Source organism: Ooceraea biroi, chromosome 1 (assembly GCF_003672135.1).
Source record: "Ooceraea biroi isolate clonal line C1 chromosome 1, Obir_v5.4, whole genome shotgun sequence".
NCBI lineage: Eukaryota > Metazoa > Arthropoda > Insecta > Hymenoptera > Formicidae > Ooceraea > Ooceraea biroi.
This window is the reverse complement of record NC_039506.1, coordinates 6,122,297-6,147,882: the sequence shown is the minus strand read 5'-3', so window position 1 is coordinate 6,147,882 and position 25,586 is coordinate 6,122,297. Positions and strand designations below refer to the sequence as shown.

The 25,586-nt window shown below is 36.7% G+C and overlaps 2 protein-coding genes across 3 annotated transcripts in view; both read left to right on the top strand.

The window, feature by feature from the left end:
• Positions 1-890: 890 nt before the first annotated feature.
• LOC105277798 (branched-chain-amino-acid aminotransferase, cytosolic) lies at positions 891-9,901 on the top strand. Of its 2 annotated transcripts, none has more exons than XM_011336424.3 (7): positions 891-4,356; positions 6,352-6,459; positions 6,551-6,760; positions 7,340-7,570; positions 8,502-8,811; positions 8,909-9,063; positions 9,181-9,372. In XM_011336424.3, the coding sequence occupies exons 1-7, from the start codon at positions 4,336-4,338 to the stop codon at positions 9,370-9,372; spliced, it is 1,227 nt and encodes a 408-aa protein (XP_011334726.1). In that variant the 5' UTR covers positions 891-4,335. The 2 variants fall into 2 exon arrangements, with proteins under 2 accessions (XP_011334726.1, XP_011334724.1); XM_011336422.3 differs by lacking the exon at positions 891-4,356 and adding an exon at positions 4,502-6,259 and having other exon boundaries at positions 9,181-9,901.
• A 2,470-nt stretch (positions 9,902-12,371) lies between these two features.
• The window catches only part of LOC105277800 (neurotactin), a 28,423-nt gene continuing 15,208 nt past the window's right edge, over positions 12,372-25,586 (top strand). Inside the window, exons 1-2 of the mRNA XM_011336426.2 lie at positions 12,372-12,698; positions 16,124-16,345. Of these exons, the coding sequence (XP_011334728.1) occupies positions 16,133-16,345 (213 nt within the window). The 5' untranslated portion in view covers positions 12,372-12,698; positions 16,124-16,132. The remainder of the gene's footprint in view (positions 12,699-16,123; positions 16,346-25,586) is intronic.

The following is a 25,586-nucleotide window of genomic DNA, read 5'->3' as shown; positions in this document are numbered from 1 at the left end:
GTGTGTTATATGTATATGTAATTTGTACAAAACTGATGTATTATGTATCTGACATGCAAACTGGAAAATAGTGATTAGAGAAAATAAAGTCTATAAATTGTGAGCTAAGCATATCGCGAAATTACGTTGCAAAATTGTATTCTTGTGAACGAGGGAAGAGAGAGATTTTCTTCGCGTGCATAACGGCAAACTTTGAAGGAATGACATGACTTGCTGCCCCCTTCGGTATAGCTATACAATGCACGCGTATTTTACATTAATTTATACGAGCAGGCTTTTGCATGCTCTTATTAGGCATGAAGGTCGGAGACCATCTGTATTCGCGCATAATTACAATTGCGATATTAAGGCTTGAATATTTCTGCCGAGTGAATAAAAAAAGAAAAATGTGGCGTCAATATAGAGCTAATAGTATCTTGTAAGTAGTTCGATGGACGGAACTTCAGACAGATAACATTGTGAATACTTGCCTTTTTATTGATATCTCGAATTGTCTGTTCACGCAAATGATATTATTTACAGTCTTCAAATTTTTGCACATGTATCATTATATATGAGTAAACCTTATTATTAAAAAGTATATATATGTATATATTAGATATTATACATAAAATTGTATACATATATACATATCTATTTTTTATTAAAAATATATATTACATATCACTGTATATTTTGCATACAATTTAACCCCTAATTACCTTTTTTAAAAAAAAAACGGCAAGTATACGCGCTTCAAAGATGAATTCTATAAAACTAATGATGTCAAAAACTTGCGCCAACTATGAAACTGGGTATTTATATAAATCAGAAATCTATTACTTTATTATTATCTATACTACATACAGACACATGCATATATACATACACGATGTCGATTGTGAATGAGGGAAATTTATTTCAATACAAATAAGTACTTTTTCAAAATACTTGGCGCTACTAAACCGAATCAATATGTTAATTACCTTAGTATAAATCCTGATAATCTAAAGAATTTTCTTACAATCTAAGTTACATAACAAAATTCGCCGAAATACATAAACTATGTTACAAATATAATTAAAATGTAATTAAAGTTATTCTATACTTCTAATGTCGCGCACACATGCACGCATCCACAAGAGAGAAAGAAAGATAAGACAGTTAACATATTCGATTTAGCATTTAGCATTTAGATTTTATTTAGCAACGTCAAGTATTTTCAAAAATACTTATTTGTATTAAAATAAGTCTCCCTCATTCATAGTCGATATCGTGTACGTGTATATGCATATTCTGTATGTAGTATAGATAATAAGTAATAGATTTTCTGATTTGCATAAATATCCATTTTCATAGTTGGCGCAACTTTTTAATATCATTAGTTTTATAGAGTTAATCTTTGAAGCGCGTATACTTGGCGCTTTTTTAAAAAAGGTAATTTTGTAAAATATACGTTGCAACATTTATGTGAATGTAGCGTATTATTTAACACATGTAAGATTAATTAAATTTTCAGAATAGTTAATTTAGTTAAATATGTTTAAATATGTTTGTAATATGCTTCCATAAATTTAAATATGATAAACATTACATAAATAATCAAATGTTTAAAATATGTTGTTTCGCAATAATACCTGAAGATACGTAAAAATATGTAATGTCATTCGTACTCCAAGTATAAAACTCACTACGGATTCCATCATACTACTGATGCGATATCATTGCATGCAATTTCCATATTTTTTATTGCACAATATTTCGTATTAGATCATTTATTTGATAATTTATATTATACTGATATTTGCTATATATTTTTTATCATCTTCTTTAAGTGTATATGAATAATTATAAAATTTAACTTTTTCATCATAACAATTAGTACTGTCAAGTGTTGACAAAAAGTAGGATTAAAACGTTTTATATTAGGTGTACAAATTAATTCAGTGTTTTTTCTGAAGACATTAAGCCTTTTTTTATAAAAACATAATAAATATGTCAATCTTTGAAATATTCGCTATCATTTTCTAATACAATTTTTTTCTCTCCGACAAATCCCTTCTCGAAAAAAAGTAAGTAAAGCTCTATTTTTTAAAAAAAGCACTGAATTAATTTGTATACTTAATATTTTAATTCACACATAATAAGTACGTAGAAGTACTGCCCGATAAACACATTAACCAAGGTTCTTGCACATTTAACTTGAAAAAGTATAGGATCTAAAAAGATTACTGCAAGCCTATCCTAATATATTTTGCACAACATTGTTTACGACTTCTTCCTTCTTCTTCTTCTGCTTACGTCAGAATATCTTAACTATCTGCGTAGCTCATTACGTTTTTCTTGCAACTGTATACTGGTGCATTTATTTACAGCAAAAATAATTTTTGGAGAAACTAGATATTTTATTCTTCAACTTTATGCTTTATGTACAAGAGTAAACTTTCTTTTTTTTGAAAGAGTATTCTTTCAATATTCTTTCAATTCTTGATATCCAACAAATACTCCGATAATACGCTATTCTGAACTACAGGTGGTTCAGAATATGATGAATGCCAACAGTACAAAATTAAAAATATAATTATCGTGTCATGCGAAATGAAATGCGATAAAAGCGAACGTTTCGACCAAGTTGATACATCAGAAATGTTTCAGTCTTCGTTTTAATCGTCAATCTTCGTTCAATCTAGCAAAGACAAAATTCGAAAACTAATTGCTAGGTGACTAGCGGTTGTTGGACGAATCTTGTCTAAAGATTCGTGTTACTACCTCACTGTTTCCATTTTTGCTTTTCGATCTCTCTTAATGATTTTCTTATCCATGCAGTTAAATATACATATGCATATTTTATTATCCATACAGTTAAAGTACATGCATATTGAATTGACCGAAAAGTTCGTGCGGATTTTTAAAATGAAATTTAAACGCAAAACTTTTAAGAATTATTACAAGTTACGCGGTTGTTAAATTTTATTCAAAAAAATCTACACGGATCTTCCAAGAACACAGAACTTTGTATTGCTTTTTAATACAAATTTGTTTTTTAATACAAAATTAGAAATTAATACAAAGATTTGCGTTTGAAGTTTCCTAAAGAAATGCGCACAGTCTTTCCAGTCAACATATACATACATCCCAGATGTAGATTATTGAGTAAGTTTAAACCAAGATATTCCACAGCGCACGATATATTTCGTCATGCAGCTAAATGCGCTACGCAGACGAAATGCAATCACGTTACAAAAAACGGAATGAGGGTCGAAAACCTCGAGGGCGTTCTATGGCGACTACATACGTCAAATTGAAATATGCCGTTATGTACACGTCGTTTTCCTTGCAAGCTTCCTGCAAATCGTAATAAAAGGGGACATTGCGTCGGTCTGTGCGTATGAACCACGCCTCCGATAAATATTTATGATACACCCGTGTACTTTCGAGAATCGAACGAGTTCGCGCGCGCTCGCGCGCACGTTTTTTATTAATAACAACGTACGCGCGTGCTGTCTCTCCTCGCTTATCAGCCGCGGAGGGGACGCGATTATCAACATGTTTTTAACGCCCCGTTCGCGGACAAGCTTGCCCTGACGCAATTTTTTCTCCCCTTTCCCGCAATCGCATTTCACAAACGAGCAAACGAACGATCAAACGGATGAGCCGCGACGTCTCCTCCCCTCGTAAAATCGTCAATTCGCTCCCACCATCGCCACCGCCAAAAGCAATCGGCGAGCAACTCGATTGAGAAGGAAGGGAGGTATGCTGCTTCTTGGAGCGCACGTTTCTGATTTCCCTCTCTCTTTCGCACCCTCTCCCTTCCTCTATCAATCTATTGGCCCCTCTCTCTATCTCCCTTACGTCTTACTGATAAATAAAATATTAACCGACAGTTAATTCAAGCATGCTGTATTCGCGGTCGAGCGACTGAACTGGCAATCAGTGAGCTGGCGAACGTGCGTTTCACCTGAATAAACGTACTCGCGCGAGTTTTCCCTACTTGTGTTCCATTCTCTCAACCACTGCTCAGGTCTCCGTGTGCGATTCGCTGAGAACTTTACGAAAATCGCAACTGAGAGCAAATCTATTTTCCAGTTCCTCTTTTGAATTTTTTTCGTTGCGGTACATTATAGGTCAGTGATTCGATTTGAAGATTTCCGTTATTATTCGCTTTCCTGTCTGGACTCAGGAGTTCTTCAAGAAAGAGACACGTATCAGTAAAAACGAACGTGCAAGAGCACTATCAACTCGTGTACGTACTGTAGAATGAGCTGCGCGGATACGCACAGCAACACAAACAGATAGCGACGATTTGTGCATTTTTTTAATTGTATCTCTTCTTCTCCGGCGGTTATCCGACCCAATATGGTTCACCTACGACGCAAGGTAAGTCACTCACTTTGTTATCCCTCGTTGAATGGTCATCCTTTAGTTTTGCGTTCTTCGGAACAGAGTTGTTCTATGCAGCGTCGCATCACATCTCTCTCCTCTCTTTCCCGCGAAACATCTGCTAAAAATTGATGTAGATATATAATATAAAAGTCTGGTTATTCATCCGGGTCAATATTCGATTATTTGAAATCAGTTCGAATACATATTTCCTTCTGAGCTACAAAACTATGGCATGCATTAAATAAAATTATAAAATAATGTAAAAGCCGTAAACAGTTTTTTTAAATTATGTTGTAGAAATTATAAAAATTTATATCTAAATTAATCTAAGTTTGAATATATTGTATTAAGTTTAGTAGTTAAAATAGACATCAGATTAAGCCTAATGGCATAATTACGCCCCTACATTATTATATTAAGCCTAGCCAAAACAGATACAATATCATTTTCGATATCAAGAAAATATTCTAGAACGGTATAACAACTCGATCCGCTTTGCAGATCCGCCGGTCTTCCCAAGTACTTGGCATGAGTTCTTGTTACAGAAACCGGCTGGAAAATGTAGTCCCAGTAGAAAGGCACGATAATCGATCGTTGATTTATATCTTTTCTGAATCGCGTAACGTAGTAATGTGATACATAAATAATACATGGATAAATCACGCAAGAAAACTCATGTCTTTTTAAGATCGTTGCATTACATACTGTAAAGTATCAAAAGATACTCATTGCAATTTTTACAGTAAAGTATCGAGATTGTTCTTGCATTGTATATCTCCTAAATACAGGAATTTAATTATTTCATTGAAATAATCTTGAAATATTAATTATTCGACTTACGATATATTAGCAAGCATTATGGATATATACATTATACATTATAGATATCGCGGAAAATGTATTCACACGTAAAGAAAATTCGTAATTTTTTACATAGATTCGCTCATTAAAATTATTAATTAGCAATAAGCATTAATGTAGGTAGCAAAAAGAGGATTCTTAAGTTTGTCACGTGACGCCACACGTGTTTTTCGTCGAACCAACCTAATTCTAGGTTAACTCTAACTTAATAATTCTAACCAGTATAATAAAATAGATGAATGAATAGATCTAGATTTGTGCACTAACCGTCAGCGAATCGTTCACTGTTGATTTTTTCTTGTCATTTGTTCACTTACACATGTGATTTTCGATTTCGAGTGGCGTTGAACGTAGCGTGCGGATTTCACAAGCGCCGTTGATTTAACCTTACTTCACTTTCTCTGTAGATAACAGATATCAAAAGACTCACATCGACAAAAGATCGATTAGCATTACGCGCGGAAAATATCTGTGACTTTCTGAAACTGATGACCTAATGGTCCGTTTATACATATTTGCATATTGATGTGTCGTGATAAGTACATTCGTTACGTAATGACACACGGAAAATGCCGGTAGTGTAGTGTGGTCGGAACGTGGTTTCAGTGAATACGCGTTATTCCATTGAAAATACGCTGTTATCCATCGCTATGGACTCGTGGGGCAAGAATTTTCCTCTGATCAACGAGAGTGCGATCATTAAAAATTGGAATGGTCGAAGAAGTTTAGAACGAACGAGTCTAGATCTCTGTAGAGCTAGCCGAATGATAAAGCGAGTGGTGTCTAGTTGTTTTTTATAGCGAACATAAAATTCCACTCACGGATCTCTTATCAGTAGGTTTGTTCGCGTCGCATGCTCCAGTGTACACCAGCGAGCACTTGGGTCACGAATAAAATGACAGTATTGGAGCGCGTTGCACGTTGGGGCGAATAGGAGCATGTGGAGTAAGCGACGTGAACAAACCTATCTCTCTCATAAGTAGCCGGATTTCGTAAGACGATTATTATTGAAATCATGTCACGTTTTAGGCATGAGGTGGGTCATTGAGAGATCCCTAATCTTTCCGCAGTTACAAGACTATGTATTTCTTTGATACAAAAGTAAGTGTGTACATCTTCTTGTTTTAGATTGTATCTTTTGGAAATCTGATCAATCAGTTGCAACAGAATGTACGATGGAGTTCCTCTTTGAAAACCAAAGACAAGAATTCTATACATCCACAGCGTTTGTTCAAGGTATACATTTGTCATGATAGTAATACTTGAGTAACCGACATGAAAACATGTATTATTACAAGTATCAAACGTAATTTTTCTGTACTTGCAGCATGCAGACTTATCAGTCCGCCTAGCTGGTCCCGAACAATTAAATCCTAAGCCTGATGTCGACAAACTTTCATTTGGCAAATATTTTACTGATCACATGCTGAAAATACATTACTATGAAGGCATGGGCGGTTGGCAAGCGCCAGAAATTATGCCTTTGGAAAATCTAGTCCTTCATCCAGCTGCAAAAGTGCTTCATTATGCTGTAGAGGTACATGTAATTTTACAATATTAGTTGAGATTGAAATGAACTTCAGGAAATTATCAGCCAATATGTTTTTCTCTCATTTTACAAAAGTATTATATCATTACTGCTAGTAGATCAATTTTATAGTTGCGCAAGAATATCTGATCAGAACTTATTAATACTTATTTCTGCTTTGCAATAGTGTATGATTCGATATTTTTTACTTGTAATATCTATAGTTGTCTCGATAACCTTTTGAATATAATCTTTGGGTGGGGCATAATTCATAATGTAAAATCGTGTATCGCGCTGTATGTGTAAAATAGTGCTGACAAGCCTTCTTTCATCAGATTAAATTACAATGAAGAAATATTCTTGAAATATCCTTTGCCAAAAATGTTTGATAATCGGCTCAGGATCACGAAGGATATTTTTGCGATCGTCTGTGATACTAAATTCAAAATACATAAAAAACGTTAACATTGTATAAAATGTACAGAAATTATTGGGCTTGTACGTATAACGGTATTGTGAACGATGAAATTCGCATTGTGCGTCTTTAATTTGGCGGTGATAATAATACATGCATAAATTTTTCCTCAGTTGTTTGAAGGTATGAAAGCTTATAGAGGTGTTGATGGCAAAATAAGATTGTTTAGGCCAGAGCTAAATATGGAACGAATGAATAATTCAGCATTAAGATCTGGCTTGCCACCTTTCAGAGGAGAGGAATTAATTAAGTGCATTTGCAGATTGATTAGTATAGATCAAGAATGGGTTCCACATTCAACTGCCTCTAGTCTTTACATTCGTCCCACGCTCATTGGTGTCGATGTAAGTAACGTTATATTATTAAGGTCATGCAACCGTCTATCGATAGATTAACATTTTGAGCTTATATTAATATTTTACATGATGCAATATACACACAGGCGTTCATTCGTACGTGAAATCCTGAATATAATAAGATAGACGCATTATTCGCATCTCTTATGTCACAGACGTCATCAAGACTGCTGTATAAGAAAATAATCATTATATTTCTCAATACTTCGTGATAATGTCGTGATAAACGCCAAGACGCAGTCTTTTGTTGGGACACGGTCACATGTTACAGCCATGTGCGAGATTACGTTAAGATACACGCGTTTCCATAACCGGTGTTATTTGGACATGGCTTCGATTTATTATGGAAGATTTTATTGTATTTTATTTTAATTTAATTGATAGATTTGTTAGCTCATACGTCACTTTCGTGTAATTATTACACAGTATAATAATTATATAGTCTTTTACTTGATTAAGGCGTAATTATATTTTATTATATTTTTTAAATAATGTGTCTTTAATGAATATGACATTGATTTAGCATGTAAGAGATTTTTTGCATTCAATTTGAATGTTCTAATTGACAAGATAATGCTGTCAAGATAGACATGTGTAGACAAGTGTTGCTCAGCATATTTGTTGAAAGTCTTCATTTTGATAATATCGCTCCGCGGAAAAATTCTTCATTCTTTCGTTATCTGCTTCATGTTAATAATCTTCCTGAATGACAATTAGTGATACTAATGATGCAATAATGTTTGTATATTTGTGTATATATTTAGAATAATAACATATAATTGTATCTTTACTATGAGGATTTTCAATAAATGCGGTCATCGATATCTTACTTTTAACTTAAACTTTTAGTTTTGGAATTTTACTTTTTGCTTGCTTTTATGCAATGTAACTTAAATATATTTTGTCTCCTTTTATACAGCCTACACTTGGAGTTGCGACTTCGGAATCGGCTTTATTATATGTAATCATGTCTCCCGTCGGATCCTATTTTAAAAGCACAGGGAAGCAACTGGGAGTTTCGTTGCTTGCTGATCCTAAGTACACGAGAGCATGGCCTGGCGGTTGTGGCGATGCTAAATTAGGCAGTAACTACGGACCTACGATTCAAGTGCAACAGGAAGCTATTGAGAAAGGATTGCAGCAGGTATTATGGTTGTACGGGGAGAACAACGAACTTACTGAAATTGGCACTATGAATGTCTTCGTAGTTTTTATAAATGATAATGGAGGTAAGAAGCGTTTGGTAAATTATGAATTATTTTTACAATAAGATAACGTATGTTTAACGTAGTCCTAATATAATTCTTATTATCGCTCTTTCTACAGAGAGAGAACTGCTCACACCACCTTTGAATGGTTTGATCTTGCCTGGAGTTGTGAGGAATTCACTTCTAAGTATATCAAAACAATGGAATCAGTTCCCCGTTACAGAAAGATCGATCACAATGCGCGAGATCATGCAATTGCTTTCAGAGAACAGGGTAAGATTAACGATCGCAACTTGCAATCTTTTATAGTCATGAATCTATTGTTTACGATATAATTATAAACCGAAATACAGTTTATTATCATAAGTAATACATGTGTTTTCGCCACAGCTTTTGGAAATGTTTGGAGCGGGTACAGCGTGCGTAGTAAGCCCTGTATCTTATATCGACTTCTTGGGTCAGGGGTTACACGTACCGACAATGGAGCAGTCCGAGCCAATTTATCAAATGCTCCAAAAACATTTGCTGGATATACAATACGGTGTTATACCTGAGCATCCGTGGAGTTTAGTTATCGAGTAAAATACGGGCGACAGAGAGAGAGAGAAGATTGAATATTTAAGATTATTTGACCCTCGCTTCAACATCGAACATTATATTCGCATGTACGCATGTTCTTTTTAGTGACGCAATATATATATATATATATATATATATATATATATATATAAGTTACGGAAACCAGTTAAATTAATATTTATTGTACATTATAATACGCGCGCGCGCGTTTCTGCATGAAGAAAGTGTGCTGTGTTTAACAATTCGATTGAGTTACTTATCTTGTAAAAAAAATGCGTTGCTTGACGAAATGACGTCACGTAAATTTTATGTTGACTGATACATAATTATACACTTTGAAGTGCATATTATGTACACGATAGACTTACACAATTACTTATTTACAATTGTACATATTTTTAGCATATATTACTGTTTAGCATATATTACTGTTATTATAAAAATGTGTGTTGTAATTAAGTCTTATGTTACCTCTAGATTTTGTAAAAATCCTGTTTTTAATAGTGATAATAAACGCCATTACATATAAACATTCGTTTTCGTAGCAATTATTTACGTTCTAATCCATTAATTTGGAAATAGTTTCCGCTCTATTTTCGTTTTCGAATTTCCAACAACGTCACAGTACGTACAATACTTACGATGTGATAATGTAGATTTTTATCATGTTTATTTTAATTTGACAGATCACGTGTTCGTTGACGTGTGACCTGGAGCGCAATTCTGTACTCGCCTACCGATGATTGTCGGTGTCGGTAACTAGCGATAGCTAATGGCAAGGACGACCTTGGAGAAAAGTGTGGCTCTCATTAGGTTGTCACTAGTTAACGATACCGACAATCATCGGTAGGAGAGTACAGAATTGCGCTCGTGATGCGATAGCAAATGTTTTGCAATGATGACATGGATGTACGTATAATAATTGTATGGTGCGATATAGATGCATATCAACTAGCACAAATATGTTTTCGATACTTTTGTCGCGATAACGAATGCGTAGGAATTTTGTTAGCTGGAACTTATTACGTTCTTCAAGAATGAACCAATGATTGGCTGCGATGACGACTCATCATATTTGGTGTTATCGTGAAAATTTACGCAGATGATTGATGAACAGCTGTTTATCATTGCTTTTATCTTCGTCATTCATTGGTTCTCTCAGCTGCCACGCTTAAAAATATTATTCGACATTCTGATAAACACGTAATAATTTGAGTGCGAACGTACTTCAGTTCTTTCTTATGTTAAACATTTAATACCGGAGATATTATATAAGTAATTGTATTTAAAACATATCTTTTTAATTTTTAATTTATCTCGCATAATACAAGATAATATAGATACCCCAGAACTCCACGGAAAAAGAAAAACTTTCAAGGGCTAGAACTTTTTCATTTGTTGTTCTTTTTCCGAAGGAATTTTAATACTCGAGAACTATAGGCAATATGCCAAATAACAATATAGATACCCCAGAACTCCTCGGAAAAAGAAAAAAATTTCGGGCTAGAACTTTTTTATTTCTGTATTTAAAGGATTTTCAATAGTCGAAAACTCTAGGCAATATGCCAAATAACAATATAGATGCCCCAGAACTCCTCGGAAAAAGAAAAAAATTTCGGGCTAGAACTTTTTTATTTCTGTATTTAAAGGATTTTCAATAGGCGAGAACTCTAGGCAATATGCCAAATAACAATATAGATGCCCCAGAACATCTCGGAAAAAGAAAAAATTTATCGGGCTAGAACTTTTTCATTTGTTGTTCTGAAGGAATTTTAATACTCGAGAACTATAGGCAATATGCCAAATAACAATTTAAATTGCAATCTGCTAACGAAATTATTATATACATTGTAATGTAACGTAATATCATTTTTAAAAACTTTTTGACATTTATCCAGATCAGTACAATTGGGGATATTATTTAATATTAATTATTTCTAATGCAAATATTCCAAAATTTTTATTATGCGTTTATTATAATATATTTATTTTACATATTTTGCTTTCAAAAAATAAATACGTAATGAGGCATCGATCATGGCCATATTATTCAATAATGTTCGAGCATAAATACGCATCAAGGGGAAGGATAATTATAGATAACGATTCGCTAACATTCTTTCCTAATATTTTCTAATAGGCTATTATCATTCCTAGAACGCTATACGCTATATGTTTACCGTCTCGGCGCGCAAGACGCACTCGAGTTTGCTAATCTTTTTTAATTAATAGGTATCTCGATAATATTATTGCAACGATTGCAAAACGGTATGAGACTTTTCTTTCCAACTCCCTTTACTTCTATACGAGCGTTGATTATTTATTTCCAGATACTCTGTATATATTATCTAATAATTTATTAGAGTAAATGCGAAGTTAATTATTTTGCCTATTATCTTACAATTAGTTCATATAACTTATGCTAAAGGAGTTGTGCAAAACCCCTCAAACAACCCATATAAGTAAATAGAATACCCAGTAAGAACAAGCTTATTGGGGATGAGGAAAATGATTTACGTGTTACCTCATGAGAACGAAGGAAACAGCTGTTTAGCGTGTTAGTTTACTCAAGCTTCTCAAGATGACTCCACAACTACTATTTTTGTAGGGAGTTTGGCTTCAACTCTCGCAGCGTCATCTCAACCAGCGCGAACATTATAGACAGCAATTCCCTGCATCTCGTACAGATGGCACATCACTCTAACGTATGTAGCGAGCGTATTATTTATTTGATTGTTATGCTACATTTAAGGCAGTTTTAACGCACGAGGAACTATTAAAACACTTCGGTTTAGGTGAAAATATATAAAGATGCTGACTTTATTTAATACAGACTAGAACTGATTAATTAATGCACGTGTGACTTATAGCGCGAGCAATTAGCTTCTCATTGTTCCCTGATTCCTCCCAAGGCTCTCCATCTCGGTATTCGTGCTGCCCTCTCATTGGTCGGGCTAGTTCTGCCTTGTACTCCTTAGATGCCGCCACACGTAAAATGCGTTCTCCGAGTACAATACCCGGCGTTCTCCCTGCCGGCCACCGGCGTCTGTTCAGTAGCGCCAGTCGCGCGCTTGGCGTCTTTGTGGGGGTTTCGTGTCTTGCCATTGGCGTCTGCGTTACTTCGAAGAGTATCGCGGTATTCGTCACAACGGAAAAACGAGGCACGTAAACGTACCTCGTTGCGCCATTTTCAAAAACTGGTAAACGAACATCGTCGGAGACTGGCGATCACGATCGGCAGCTGCTTTTATGAGCTCAGCGGCCGTTCGCGCGCAGTGCGAACGTGAACGAGGAACAATAGTGGCGTCCGTCGACGCGTCTTCGAGGGGGTGAGTGCCTTGTGCTTTTGTTTGATATTCTTACTGGAGCGTGCGTGCGCGCGCGCGCGCGCGCGTATACCCGAATATGATTTGCGCCCGCACGAGATGAACTCGAGTCGTTCTGCACGCGCAAATGTGCATTTGAAAGAACATTTTTTTGCGGATTGTTTGCGACCATTTTGTGCGACTTTTCGAAACGAGATTCCACATTCGCGATACACCTCACGATATAACTATATTTCCCTAATAATCGCGGATTCGTTGGAGTTTGAACACGCAATGTCCTTCGATTCGGATACTTCGCGAATTGTATCTAATGAACATTTTTCTGATTTAATTTAACAGTTAATCTATATTTATAAAAAACACTATGTATTATTAAACTGACGCTACTTGAATATATATAATCCTTATTAAATCCTATAATAATTCTGTTTTTGCCGATAAATAAATAATATTTCAGTATTATTTAAACATTTATTTAAAGAGAAATATGTTGAAATATTTTATATTTTTAGCAACATGGTACGTTTGGATTTAATGGCCGACAAATTGATCGAAACATGAATATAATGTAAATTTATAAAACTAAAATGAAAATAGAAGTAACATAAAAAGTCAATTATTATTCATGTCAAATTTAATTTTAACACGTTGGGTGCGGCGTCGGTCCCTGGGGACCGACACTGACCTTTCCGTTTGGGTGGCGTCGGTCCCTAGGTACTGACATTGTACTTTTCGTTTAGGAACAATATGTTTACACATTTTTAATGTAATTTATTGAAACATTCTAAACATAAATGAGGTATGTCCTAGCTCGCGCTGAGCTCTCTCTGCCGGCCGAACGGAAAGCATACCGACATCGGCTCCGCACCCAACGTGTTAAACGTTGTCTAAAAAAAGAGCAAAAACGAAGAACGAAGACCTTTTATATCTTCATATTTGCAAATTGAACAATATAATAGACGCGCGCAAATGTGAGATCATAATAAAATTCAGGAATGCGATGAAAATGTAATATAATATTATCACAGAATGTGACAAACATTTAGATTCAATTCTTGTATAACGTCGATGCACGCAAGTGCTGTTTCCTGCTAAATTTTCTCTTCGACAAAGAAAGCAACGGAGTTACGCTCGCTTTCGTTCGCCTTTCGAGAGATCGTCTTGCAAAAAGCGTACCTTCCGCTTACTATAAACGAGATGATGATTCTGTGAAGAGTTACCTTTCACAAATTAATGATACGCATCTATCGAGGTTTGAGTCTAATAATCTAAATCGATATCTTCGCTCTTGCTTGTTTTTAACGAGTTACTACATGATTAATGAGTTGTTGTGCAATAAAATGTATTGGGTTGTAACATAAAACATCGTGGCCGATATTCGATATCTCTCCCATAAAGAACTAGATGTTACTATCTCTGGACGCGCAGAAAAACTAGCTCTCATAAATTAGTGGAGTACAATAAAATACAATAAATGACTGTATACTAATATGTAAATGCTTAATAGTTTATATCAAATATTACAATTATTTTAAATACATAAAATATTTAAAAAATTAATATTAAAAATTAATATTTTTTATAATTGAATATTAAAAATTAATTCTGGCAGATGCAGAGAATATTCAACTCTATATTGATTTACGAATTTGAAGATGAAAGGAACGGTGACTCTTTAAAACATCTTGCAGTGTTTATAAGTAGAATGCATAAATATATGTACATTATGAATATATTAATAAAACCCATGTATATAAGTATATATATGATGCATGTAATAATAGAAATTATTAATCGATCTTTGTGGAAAGGACGACGATGGCAGTTCAACATCGTAGCCGAGTGTCGCGACGGCCAGACATAAACCGATCGATCGCGTGGCACCGGTCCTCGAACTTGCTAGATATAGGTGTATGCAGAATGCATCTCGATTTTCCGCAGTGTTTTATGCAGTATTTTGTTTAGATTCGTCGCAAATCTGCGCGATTCCACCGCACTCTCATCAAAACTTGTTGCTTGTTTTCAACGAGTTACCATATGATTAATGAGCTGTTAATATAATGGATTGTAACATATATTCGTCCCAGTTTTTTAGCGTTTTTAATAACGAATGTTACAATCTACATATTATTAAAAACATTAAAACACAGGACGAATATATGTTACAATCCAATAGATTTCTATGAATATTCCATATTATATTAGTCCATATTGTATTTTTGATATAGCCACTTTTCACTTTTCTAAAAGTCCTAAAGTTTTCTTTTTTTTTTCAGGAAATGTTATTTTGTGATATTTTGCGTGTTAAAAAAAATTAGTCGGGTGTCAACGTAAAAAAATTTGGTTTAACATTCTGACTCTTCATTTGATTGTCTCGGCTTAATGACGCTTAGACGTGAGCTTTTCGTAAATTTAATCGCGGTCCTTACATGTCATGGAGAGAGCGGTTCAACCAGTCGCGGTAAATCAAATTAAATTTGGTTGATCGGGGTAGCACGCTGAATCATTTAAGCGTACGTGCCCTGCAGAGATTGTACGTTAGATTGATGCACGCTCGATCGTAAATCGTCGTGATGCATTATACATCGTGCTATCCCTCTCGATCGGGATACGATTACCATGGGAATTTTATTAAGCATTATAAATAACTAATGACGGTAAATTGAAAAGTTACTTTTTGGACACCGTGATTTAATCAATGATCACACATGCACGGCGTTTTCTGAAGAAGATGCAAGTTTCCGTTATACATTACGCGAAGATTAGCAAGGCGGAAATGATACATTTCTATTTCGAGATTTAATTTTCGCGTTATTCCGCGTTTTCCGCGCGCGCTAATTTTCCTTCTGCACTCTACTGCACTCAGTGTCGTGTTTCAAGGTAAGACGTATCAATTCACCATATAAGTATAAATATCAGAGTAAACAAGACGGTCTCAGTAGAGTGGTCCGCACCACCTGCGAACCAGAGAATCCTTGATGTAGTCCATTATGGGAAATCGGCTTTGAAGAACTTCCGTATTTGGAGAAAATATACTTGCACACTTCGGTGCGCACATTTCACATAGTTTCAATATAATAACTCGGCTTCACATCGAAGCAGGGATTAGCTGTTGTCCCAAAATGGAGAGCGGAGGAGAGAAATTATCCACTATAAGCCATCGTCGCGCGCATATATAGCAAGTGACAACTCTTGAATAGCAATTGAATGTGATTAGTCTACAGAATGTCTCAGACACACATCGCGCAATCTTCCAGTCGAAAATTCTTCGTTGAATTCCAGGGTGATTTCATCTCGAAGCGAAAACTCGCCAACTGCACACTTTCTAACCCGTGAAACTGTTAGATTTTTTTAGAAACGTTGGTTGCCTTGGGTGTATCGAAATGAATTACACATGACTGATTGTTCGTTCGCGCTTTTAATTTCAGGTGTAAAGAATGAGTCAAGCTGACCAGGATAAAAGTATGGACAAGAAAGAGATCGCCGAGGAGGAGAGGGAAAAGATGCTGAACGCCGAGAACACGAAGCACACCGGCGATGCACCTGCGCCCGACCTAGAATCCGAGGAGCAGAAACCGAAGAAGAAGATACCAATCGGTGGCATCAAAATGCCCGGATTTTGCCGCACCAAGAGCAAGGAACCGTGCAAGGTACGTAGTACGCTTGAGCTATAGTTCGCAGCAAGATCTATTTGGACGAAACATTACACGAGTAGAATACCGACCAACATTAAATACATTCGCCTCATGTGCGCTTTTTTTACTTTTCTTCTTACATTTTTCTCACGCAGAAATTGCGTGCCGCGTTTATTTTATTACTTTAAACGCAGCATACGTGGAAAATGCGCCTTTAATGGATCCATTGTCTCATTATCGATTGCATTGTGTAATTTTTATCATTGATTGTATTAGCTTTCTCTTCTACATCGGCTCTCGCGCGGGTAATTGTGTGATTATTATCGCAATTCAAATCTGTGAAGCAGTTTAATAGAAATGCCATTAAAATGTCAGATAGCGATGCACATGGACATTTAAATAGCACGATGCGGAACGAATATAATTGTGTACGTGTTGAAAGTTTCAGGAATTTATTCATTTAAAATCTTTTTTATGAGATTATTAAAATGGAGATATATTATTGTTTGTAAATGTTTTGTAAGATTGAAAATTTTTATGCGAAATATTAACGGATTTGACTGATTTTCTCGATTAAGTAATTGATACACAATCAATCAAATCAACGTCAACAGAGCGCAGAGCGTGCAGCCGTTTGTTTGTCGTTATTGTTGTTTGTAAAGCGCTTAAATCGATGCCAGGTGCGACGCTTGACGTCGTCCCGCTTAACACCATGCAAAAAAATCGTTACGGGCCTGCGAACACCCCTCATGGCGCGCAATATGGGGGCTTTGCTTATCGTTTCGTTTCGAAGCGAATTTCTTCTTTTTTTTACCTCATCATTCATCACGAATGGGCCTCCATGGTAACATTGGAAAAAAAACAAGGAATGGTCACGTCGAAACGGATGCGACTTTGTACGATCGAAAATCTTATTTCCGCGAATTCCAGAGTTTTAAAACTGTATTCGTTGAGTCCTTTACGGGAAATATGCTTTTAAGTTTTGTAGTAGAGAGAAATGTGATCGTGCGATACGTTAAATAAATAAACAAGCAGAATTGCACATCGGGAATTTCACGGAATTAAGATATAAAACTTGCAAAAGGTAAACCACGACAATGGGGTACGCAGAGAGAGGGTGGAATACATGTTTGCAGGGACACGGAACGTGCACGATGTAATCGTGTTTCTTTCCTTCCTTGTGTCGATTGAAACACGAGAGTATCGTATTTGCAGGATTTATACTCGAGTACGAGGACGAATATCTTGCGCTTGCTTTCATTGCGCCCTCGTTTTTCTATCCAATACCTTTTTATCTTCACTACCGGCGTTGTCATCAGTCTCATGTGTGTATGCGTATGTAATGAATTGCATGATTTCTGAGGAAGAACAATATTTACTAGACAAGAGAGAGAGCAAGAAAGAGAGAACGTCATACGGAAATGTAATTGTGTATCTTCATTGATAAATATGCGGATTTTATTATATCCGATGATAGTGCTGGAAGAGGATTTGTTTATTTAGGACTTGTCACTTGTAATACAGATCCTACCTTTGATTTCTTCATCAATAAACTAACGCGGTTACATGGGAGAGATAGGTAGTAACGCAGCATCGTTGTCAAGCCTGCAAGACAAGCCGACATGTCGCCGTTGCTTTTTCTTTCTTTTTCTTCCTACTCCGTTCTCTTCTTCTCCTAGTTGGCGATGTCGGGTCGACTGAAAGTGCACGACGATGACGACGACGAGAACGAGAGAACGCGACACATGTTGGCGCCCAGTGCTGTTGCATCCAACTGACTCTTCTCTAATTGACTTAATTCATCTTATTAGCCGCCTAATTGGGAAAGAAAGTGCCGACTGTCACCTTACTCTAGGAACCATTCTTCCATCACCTCAACCCTTTTCATCACTCCGACTGTTATAACATGTGAGCTTTCTTCGTGCTTCTTTTCAAGCGTTACGATCCTTATCGTAACTCAAATAAATTTCTTCATCCGGAATATTTCAATCTTTAAGCTCGTTTTTTTCTTTTTCTTGTTCTTAGGTCGGTTTTTGTAAAGCTAATGTGGTGTATCTTCTCTTTGGTTTCTATCGCGCGCGCGCGCGCGCGCGTGTGTGTGTGTGTGTGTGTGTGTGTGAACGCTGTTTATGAGTATTTAAAAGATTTTAACATCTTCTTTTGATACTATTACAATATAAATATTTTGACACTTCTGTGCAAAGTACAATAAACAAATATATGAGAACAACGAATAAAGAGAAAAGATAAAGGTAAAGTCACGACTTGAGAAAGACTGATTATACATCTGTTTCGAGTATTGTTAAAGCAATTTATGCGATCATAATTTTCATCGTAATCTTTTTGATACTATTTGCTTTATTCTTGATCCCTCAAATTCTAACGGAGAAACAAAAATGCATTATCGTCGATCGATAGTCAATTTCTACCTAACAGTCAAGTGTCAAGGAAGTGACAATATCTATCCCTCGTGCCAGACATTCTTCGCGTATTTCACGTATATTCTAAGTACCAGCTGCGATCGTAGATACGCGAACATGCAATGCAATTTATGTCGCGCATGTTTCTGAGATCATTACGGTTCACTGGAGTTTGCTATAGCGTAGAATATCTGCCTCATAGTGATAGAACCATGCAATGGAAAACCGAGATTAGAAGAGAAAACGATGAGTCGCTTTTCTCGTAAATATAGATTTGTTTTTTAGTTTTTGATATTTTAATATTATAATACATTGCAACTATTTATCGTATTCTTTATTTCCAGAAAAATAATATCTAGTAATAATTCATGATAATTGTAATAATAGCTAACATTTACAACGAAATCATTACAAACATTGCGATAATCACGCGTCACAACCAATCCGATCATGTTCTCAAATTATACGTTCACCGTTTTTTAAGTAAATAAAAAAAACGAACGAAAGAATTTAAACACAATCAGTACCGCAGCATCTCGCAGCAACAGTCAGTCCTGACGTCTTCTATTGATAGCCATAGCAATGGTGCGTAATGCACGCCCAGTTACATTCGAGCAAGGTTCTTTTTAATGCCATCGCGACTCGGAAGCGAGGCGCATATCCAGTAAGCTGTCGCGAAAGCTGTCGCGGAAGCTGTCGCGTTGCATCTCTTTATATGTCTAAATGCGAAATCATTACCGAGAAAGCGCTCATAGTGCTTTATAGCAAGCTCCAGCTCGCGCGGGAGGTGAAATCGACAAGAGCTTATTCTCGCGAGATATGAAAGGGCCTTTAGATACACAAAGCAAGCTACGCGTCAAGCTGACAACACGCGCACGTTGGCGGATGCGAAAATATTATTCCTCGTAATTCTTATTCCGGTCTGCTTTCCTTTTTTATTTAATGAGCGCTCGTAAATCGTGGATGAAACGGGGAGGAGCGCTTTGTGTAAACGCGTTCGTGGCCGTAGCCGGGTGGCCAATTGATGCTCCGCTTTTCTTGTGGACACAGCTTTGAGCCATAACTATCTCTTCCCGACGATGAATGCGAAACGGCGATTAAAGAAGGAAGCACTTGGTTGCTTGGAGACTAGGCACATGTGCAGTTTTCAATGAGAAAACTATCTTGGAGAATTTTCAATGAAAAGTCTTATATTGAAAAAATTGCTATTTTTTAATCGTAACTGTATTATCTAGTCGCTCGTATTGCTATTTCGACTATGAAAAGAGTTTCCTTGAATTAACCTTTAATTCTCTCTTATTCCCGTGTAGCCACATATAACTATACGTTAAATAAATTTATTTGAGATAAATTATACTTTTAATATGCACGATATCGAGAAAGTTCAATTACGTAATATGCTTTTAAATTAGAAGTATCGAAGTGTAGACGGTGTATTTTTCAAAGTGTAATGGGCTCTTTTCACCCATCTACCCAACAGGGAACTTGTTTTCAAGTATTCGTGAAAGCTTAAACAAGAAATACATTGAAATATACCTTATATCTCTTCAGAACAACAAAAGTCTCAAATTCGAAGGAACCAACCTCTGGCTTTGGCTAACGCCAGGTGCGTTCTCACAGTCGGTGCTCAAACTTCCGACTCGTATCGGGAGGAATTATTCTATCGCGTGACAATTTCAAAGAAAGAAACGAAAAAGTATAGGATTAGAAAACCCCGAAGTGTTGCGTTTCATATAATTATTTTGCCGTCGAAACCCGGACTCGCGTTAAACTCTTTCGTCTTTCCCAACTGTGTACTTTGATCATAGCAGGTATAGGAATTGAATTTCGACTTTGTAATTTGTTCTTTTCGCTGTTCGGCGTTTTAGTCGGGAGGCGTTAATTATGCCGTTTCAATTTAAATGCTGTAATAATATAATAATAGCAACAATATCAAAATGTAGCAAGTATTTGCATTGCCTGTTTGATCGTCGCAAAATGAGATACGTTTATTATCTAAACTTCAATTAAATATATTATAAATACATTATCGGTGCAACATTCAGTGTTGTTTACATTGCTTTTATCGCAGTCTAATAAAACAAACATCGCAAGCAGCCGTTTCTGTCAACTTACGTGTACCGGCTAAGTAACTGACTGTATTAATTTACATCAGCCTTTGCAAGTGCATGCCGGCGCTTGAAATAAATTTTACAGGCTTTGCAGACTTCACATAGCCGTTTCGAAGCAACGCGAAGGAACGACGAGGCGCGATATTACATATTGGTGTACTTCGCGAGTTTCATTAGTGTTAACGCGTAACGAAACGTCCGCCTTATCGAGCTTTAATGCAATCAACTGATGGCGCGAGAAAACCGGAAACCCTGCTTCATCGTGCGGACTTAGCTTATCTTCACGTGCCTTTACGTACTCCCGTCACGGTCGGTGATTTTATTGAAATTATTCCAGTCGACGTAGGTCAACGGTTCTCCGCTTCCACCTCGAACCCCTTGAGCTGCTGTATCCCTAAAAACGAAAAAGGCGTAAATTTCTTCGGAGCGTTTTATACGGCTCAACGGGCGTTTTCCCGTCCGCTTAATTAAATCGTGTATCACGACACATTTGCATCCTCGTAATCACTTAATTCCACGCTACGAGGAAGCGGTCTTACGTTAATCCCATGTGACGGTGATGTCATTATTTTGTCGGTGGCGGAACGATGAAGTGCGATACTGTATCCCGCAAAGGATCGCATACTTTCACGATTCCTTCCCTAAAAGAAAGATGAAAGACGAAATTAATTAGAATTTTGATAGGTGCATCGAATAATACATGTGTGTGGAATTTTATATTCAGATTTAATATTTGTATTTCAAACAATGTATAATTTTCTGCGCAAAACGTAGTACAAAGAAAGTTATACCGAATAGAAGTGGAGCAGCAGTTTAATTTAAATTCTGATTTATTTAATAAATACCATCCAATAATTATAAATTACTAGTCTCTCTGTTTTATTAAATAAACTGTTATAAATTATTTTCGTAATACTTTTAAGGATTTAATTTATTTCTAAAAAGTAGGTACGTATATGTAATTTGTTGGCGAGATAAAAAAAGGTGCATCGACGATATTTTGCGAGCGTTTTAATTATTGTTATTAATTATAAGGTGTTCCTGTAGGCAAATTCGAATCTGAACGTCTCTGCCATCTGCTTCCCCTTTCATTCTTTCATTACGTTTTCCACCCTCGTCCCCGCAGCGTGTTCTCCCCCCGGTACGGAACCGTTTTTTGGGGGGATTAAAACTTGCAGGCCAGAGAACCAGAATAACCGGAACCCCTACTATCGATACTCGCCACATGGTCGGTAGGCTCGTATTCGTATCGATTCATATGTACCACACGCACGTTGCGTACACTCATGTGTACGCAACGCTACAAGCAGCTGAGAAAATGAAGGTTTTCGCGAAAACCGCAAGGAATGAAGGAAGACACGTTTGAGATGTGCAAACAAGATACCAAACCAATGTAGCTGCGGTCTGGGATATCTCAATCTCGAAGAAGATTGATTACGAATAACACGAACTAAAATTAAAGGGAATAGATCTTTATAATATGCACTTTAATTTAATAGGAAACAGCATAAAGACGCAATGTAATAAGTGTGATGTATTTGAGCATCTATTATTATATTATATACTGAGTTGATCGAAAAGTCTATACTGACTATTTTAGCAAAATTAAAACTCTGTTGTATTAAGAATTAATACAGAGTTTTGTGTCCTTGCCAACAAGATCGGCACGGATTCATTTCATTCCTCTAACACAAAACTTTATATTAATTCTTAATACAGAGTTTTGCGTTTGCAGTTTGCTAAGAGGGACAATATGGACTTTTTGGTCAATAATTTGCATAGAAACCGCATACGTCCTGACATTTATAATTTGTAAGGATATGTGTAAAATTACGTATGCGCATATCGAAAAATCGAAAGGAAGAGAGATTTTATGAACAGATACGAACACACAGCGAACGAGTCGTGCTCGATAGCTCTTTCTCCGGATACGTGACTAAACATTCATTACATTTCTGTCGTTAAATGAACTCGGGAATGTGCAGCAGAGCGTAAAGTATTCCGAGCGATTCATCAGGATTACGTCATTATGGGCAGATGCGAATCTAGTATATTAACAACCGGCCGCTTCGTGCGCGGTGCGTTTCTTATTTCCACGTCGTCGCTCTCTGTAACTCGCAATCAGATGTAACGAGTCGTCGCATCCGTCCGCGGTTCTGTTTATGCAAATAATAATGCATTTTCTGTCTTTCTCTTCCTCTCCCCTTCTTTAACAGAGAGGGAGTCTCTCTCTATTGCAGTTGATAACAATAAACGGTAATTCCGCGCGCCGGCACCTCTTCGTCGAATAAACTCCTTCGTCTCTCCTTTCCTCCGACTCTTCTCATCCGTCTCCGGTGCATTCACTATGTAAACAGCGACGATCCGGACAATGGCCTTTGCATAAATCATCGTATTCTACCCGGCGATCGATCGCGACCGCGTTTGAACGCGTTTGATCGATCCGTTGCCATGATTCGAGTAAAAATAACACGACGAGAGGAGAAAATTAACGAGACGTATACGACGAGACGTTATACGAAATCAGAACTTGCTAACGATTTATTTACGTGAAAATGGTCAACAGAATTGATCACCGCGTGACGATAAATTGTGCAAATAACAACCACGCGTTTATTCCGACAGTTTGCGCATATTTAGAAATTTACCTTCTCTGTTTATATTAAATGATTGAAAGATAACACAATTTTGTAACTTCAAGCGCAGTTTAGACTCAACGACAGCTTTAAGAGATAATATAATTGCCCATGGCAGTGACACGAATATTTATGCAAATTTCGCCATTATGTCGTAAGTAAAAGTTGCAAATTGGCATGCGTGGCAGTAATTGCTCGCGCATCGCTGTCGCTTTTGAAAAATGCTTGCGAAAGGGTTGACGAAATGAAATTCTGAAAGAAAGACAAGAGAGGAAAAGAGATAGTAGGGTTCTCGCCCTTTCGCGGACACGCAAGTGCGTATTTATAGAATGCTCGTGTTGAGGGTGGCTTCCACACGGCAGCCGCTATGAGCACGAAAGAGCCGGTGGGAGAGTAGTGCCGGAGAAGGGTGAAAGTTGCGTCTGATATCGATTTCCACCCCGACGGAACCCGCCAACGTTGGACGGTCGAGGTCTCATCGGGAGCCGCGAGTTTCCGCGCTCGTGAGATTCAATTTAAACGAATCTCTTTTTATTTGCACGGCAAAATCTAATCTAAATTAGCTCAGAAATCAGTTCAACCGCAAAATGCGATTTAATGACAAAGTGACACAGATTCGCAGATCCGAACAATGGCTTCAAAGGAGTCTGCGATAGTTTTTTCATCTGTCACCGTATGATTACGTTAATAATTAATGTTTTTCCAGAGATTAAGAGACACTAATGTCACAGATTACGCTGCAATAAAGCGACTCTCAAACATTGCAAATTTTTGGAAAAATCTCAAGATTTTGAATTTTATAGAGATTTATGAAATGATTATCATTTACTGCACAAATCTATTTTTAACACTTGATGTTCATCAATAAAAAAATACGATTAAAAGGTCTGTTAAGATGTTTGAAATCTCTTAAAGTGAGAAGGAATCACTATTATTATGCGTAATTAAATTCTTTTCAGTCAATTATTTCTTCCCAGTCGATTGTAGCGAAAAGACTATTTATGCCGCGATCCTAAAGTAGCGACTTTATCTAATTGTATATCTGCATATTGGTATATCAGAGAAAAAGAGGATTCATTATTACTGGACCATTTAACATAAATAAGAAATTATTCCTAGAAAGTATACTTACGTAAATCACGGATATCGGAAATTTCTACATTGCGCTTTTCTCATGTTTGTTATTTAAACTAAATCTGCTCATAATTTGCAAAATTTATTCCCGCAATTAAAAAATAGATAATCGATAAATATAGAAAGAGATAGAGGAAGAAAGAACGAAATCATGATAACAAGCCAATATCCCTATTTTATTACTTTTATTACTTTCGTTACTTTATTACTTTTATTACATTGTATTACTTTCTTTCTTTTCTGCCGAGAGAGAGCCGGTGATTGCGCGCGTTACCCGATACTCCTCTCCACATTATCGGAAACAATTTGCCGTCAAAATATTTATTCACCTCGGCCTCAACCTCAAGATATCGTATCAGTAATTATAAATAATCCCCCGAGTTCGCGCGCGCCTAGAGACAATTAAAGATAGACGGCGAGGCTCGAGACGATCATTAATGCAGTCTGGTATTACGATGCTCGGTTTTAGCCGTTCGTAAATCGTTTCCTCGTCGGAGGGAGACGAGAATTATTGGTCGATAGAATGATGCACGTGCGTGCTGCGTTTGACATGCACGCGTAAATACTTGCCGGTGCTCCGACTTCTGCCGCACGCAAGTATGGCTTCGTGAATGGGAAGTAGTGCGTGTTCACACATACACAAAGCCGGCCACATATTCGTGAAATATAATAATACGGTCATACCGCACGAGCACCGGAGCACAGACGAATGACACCGGGAAACGCATAATTTTGCTTGCACTCTTTTGCGTACACGCAATCCATGAACGAGGAGAACTCTCCCGCCCTCCGCCCTTTCCGCGCGTGTCATATTTTATTAACATGCATTAAAACTTGCGTGAAATCCCATCTGCGACAGCAGTATGCGTTTCAATTGAAGCACAAATTATCCGTTTATTAGCTCTCCTTTCAGATTTCCTTCGCGACTGTAAAAATGAAATTTGAAGCGCAAATT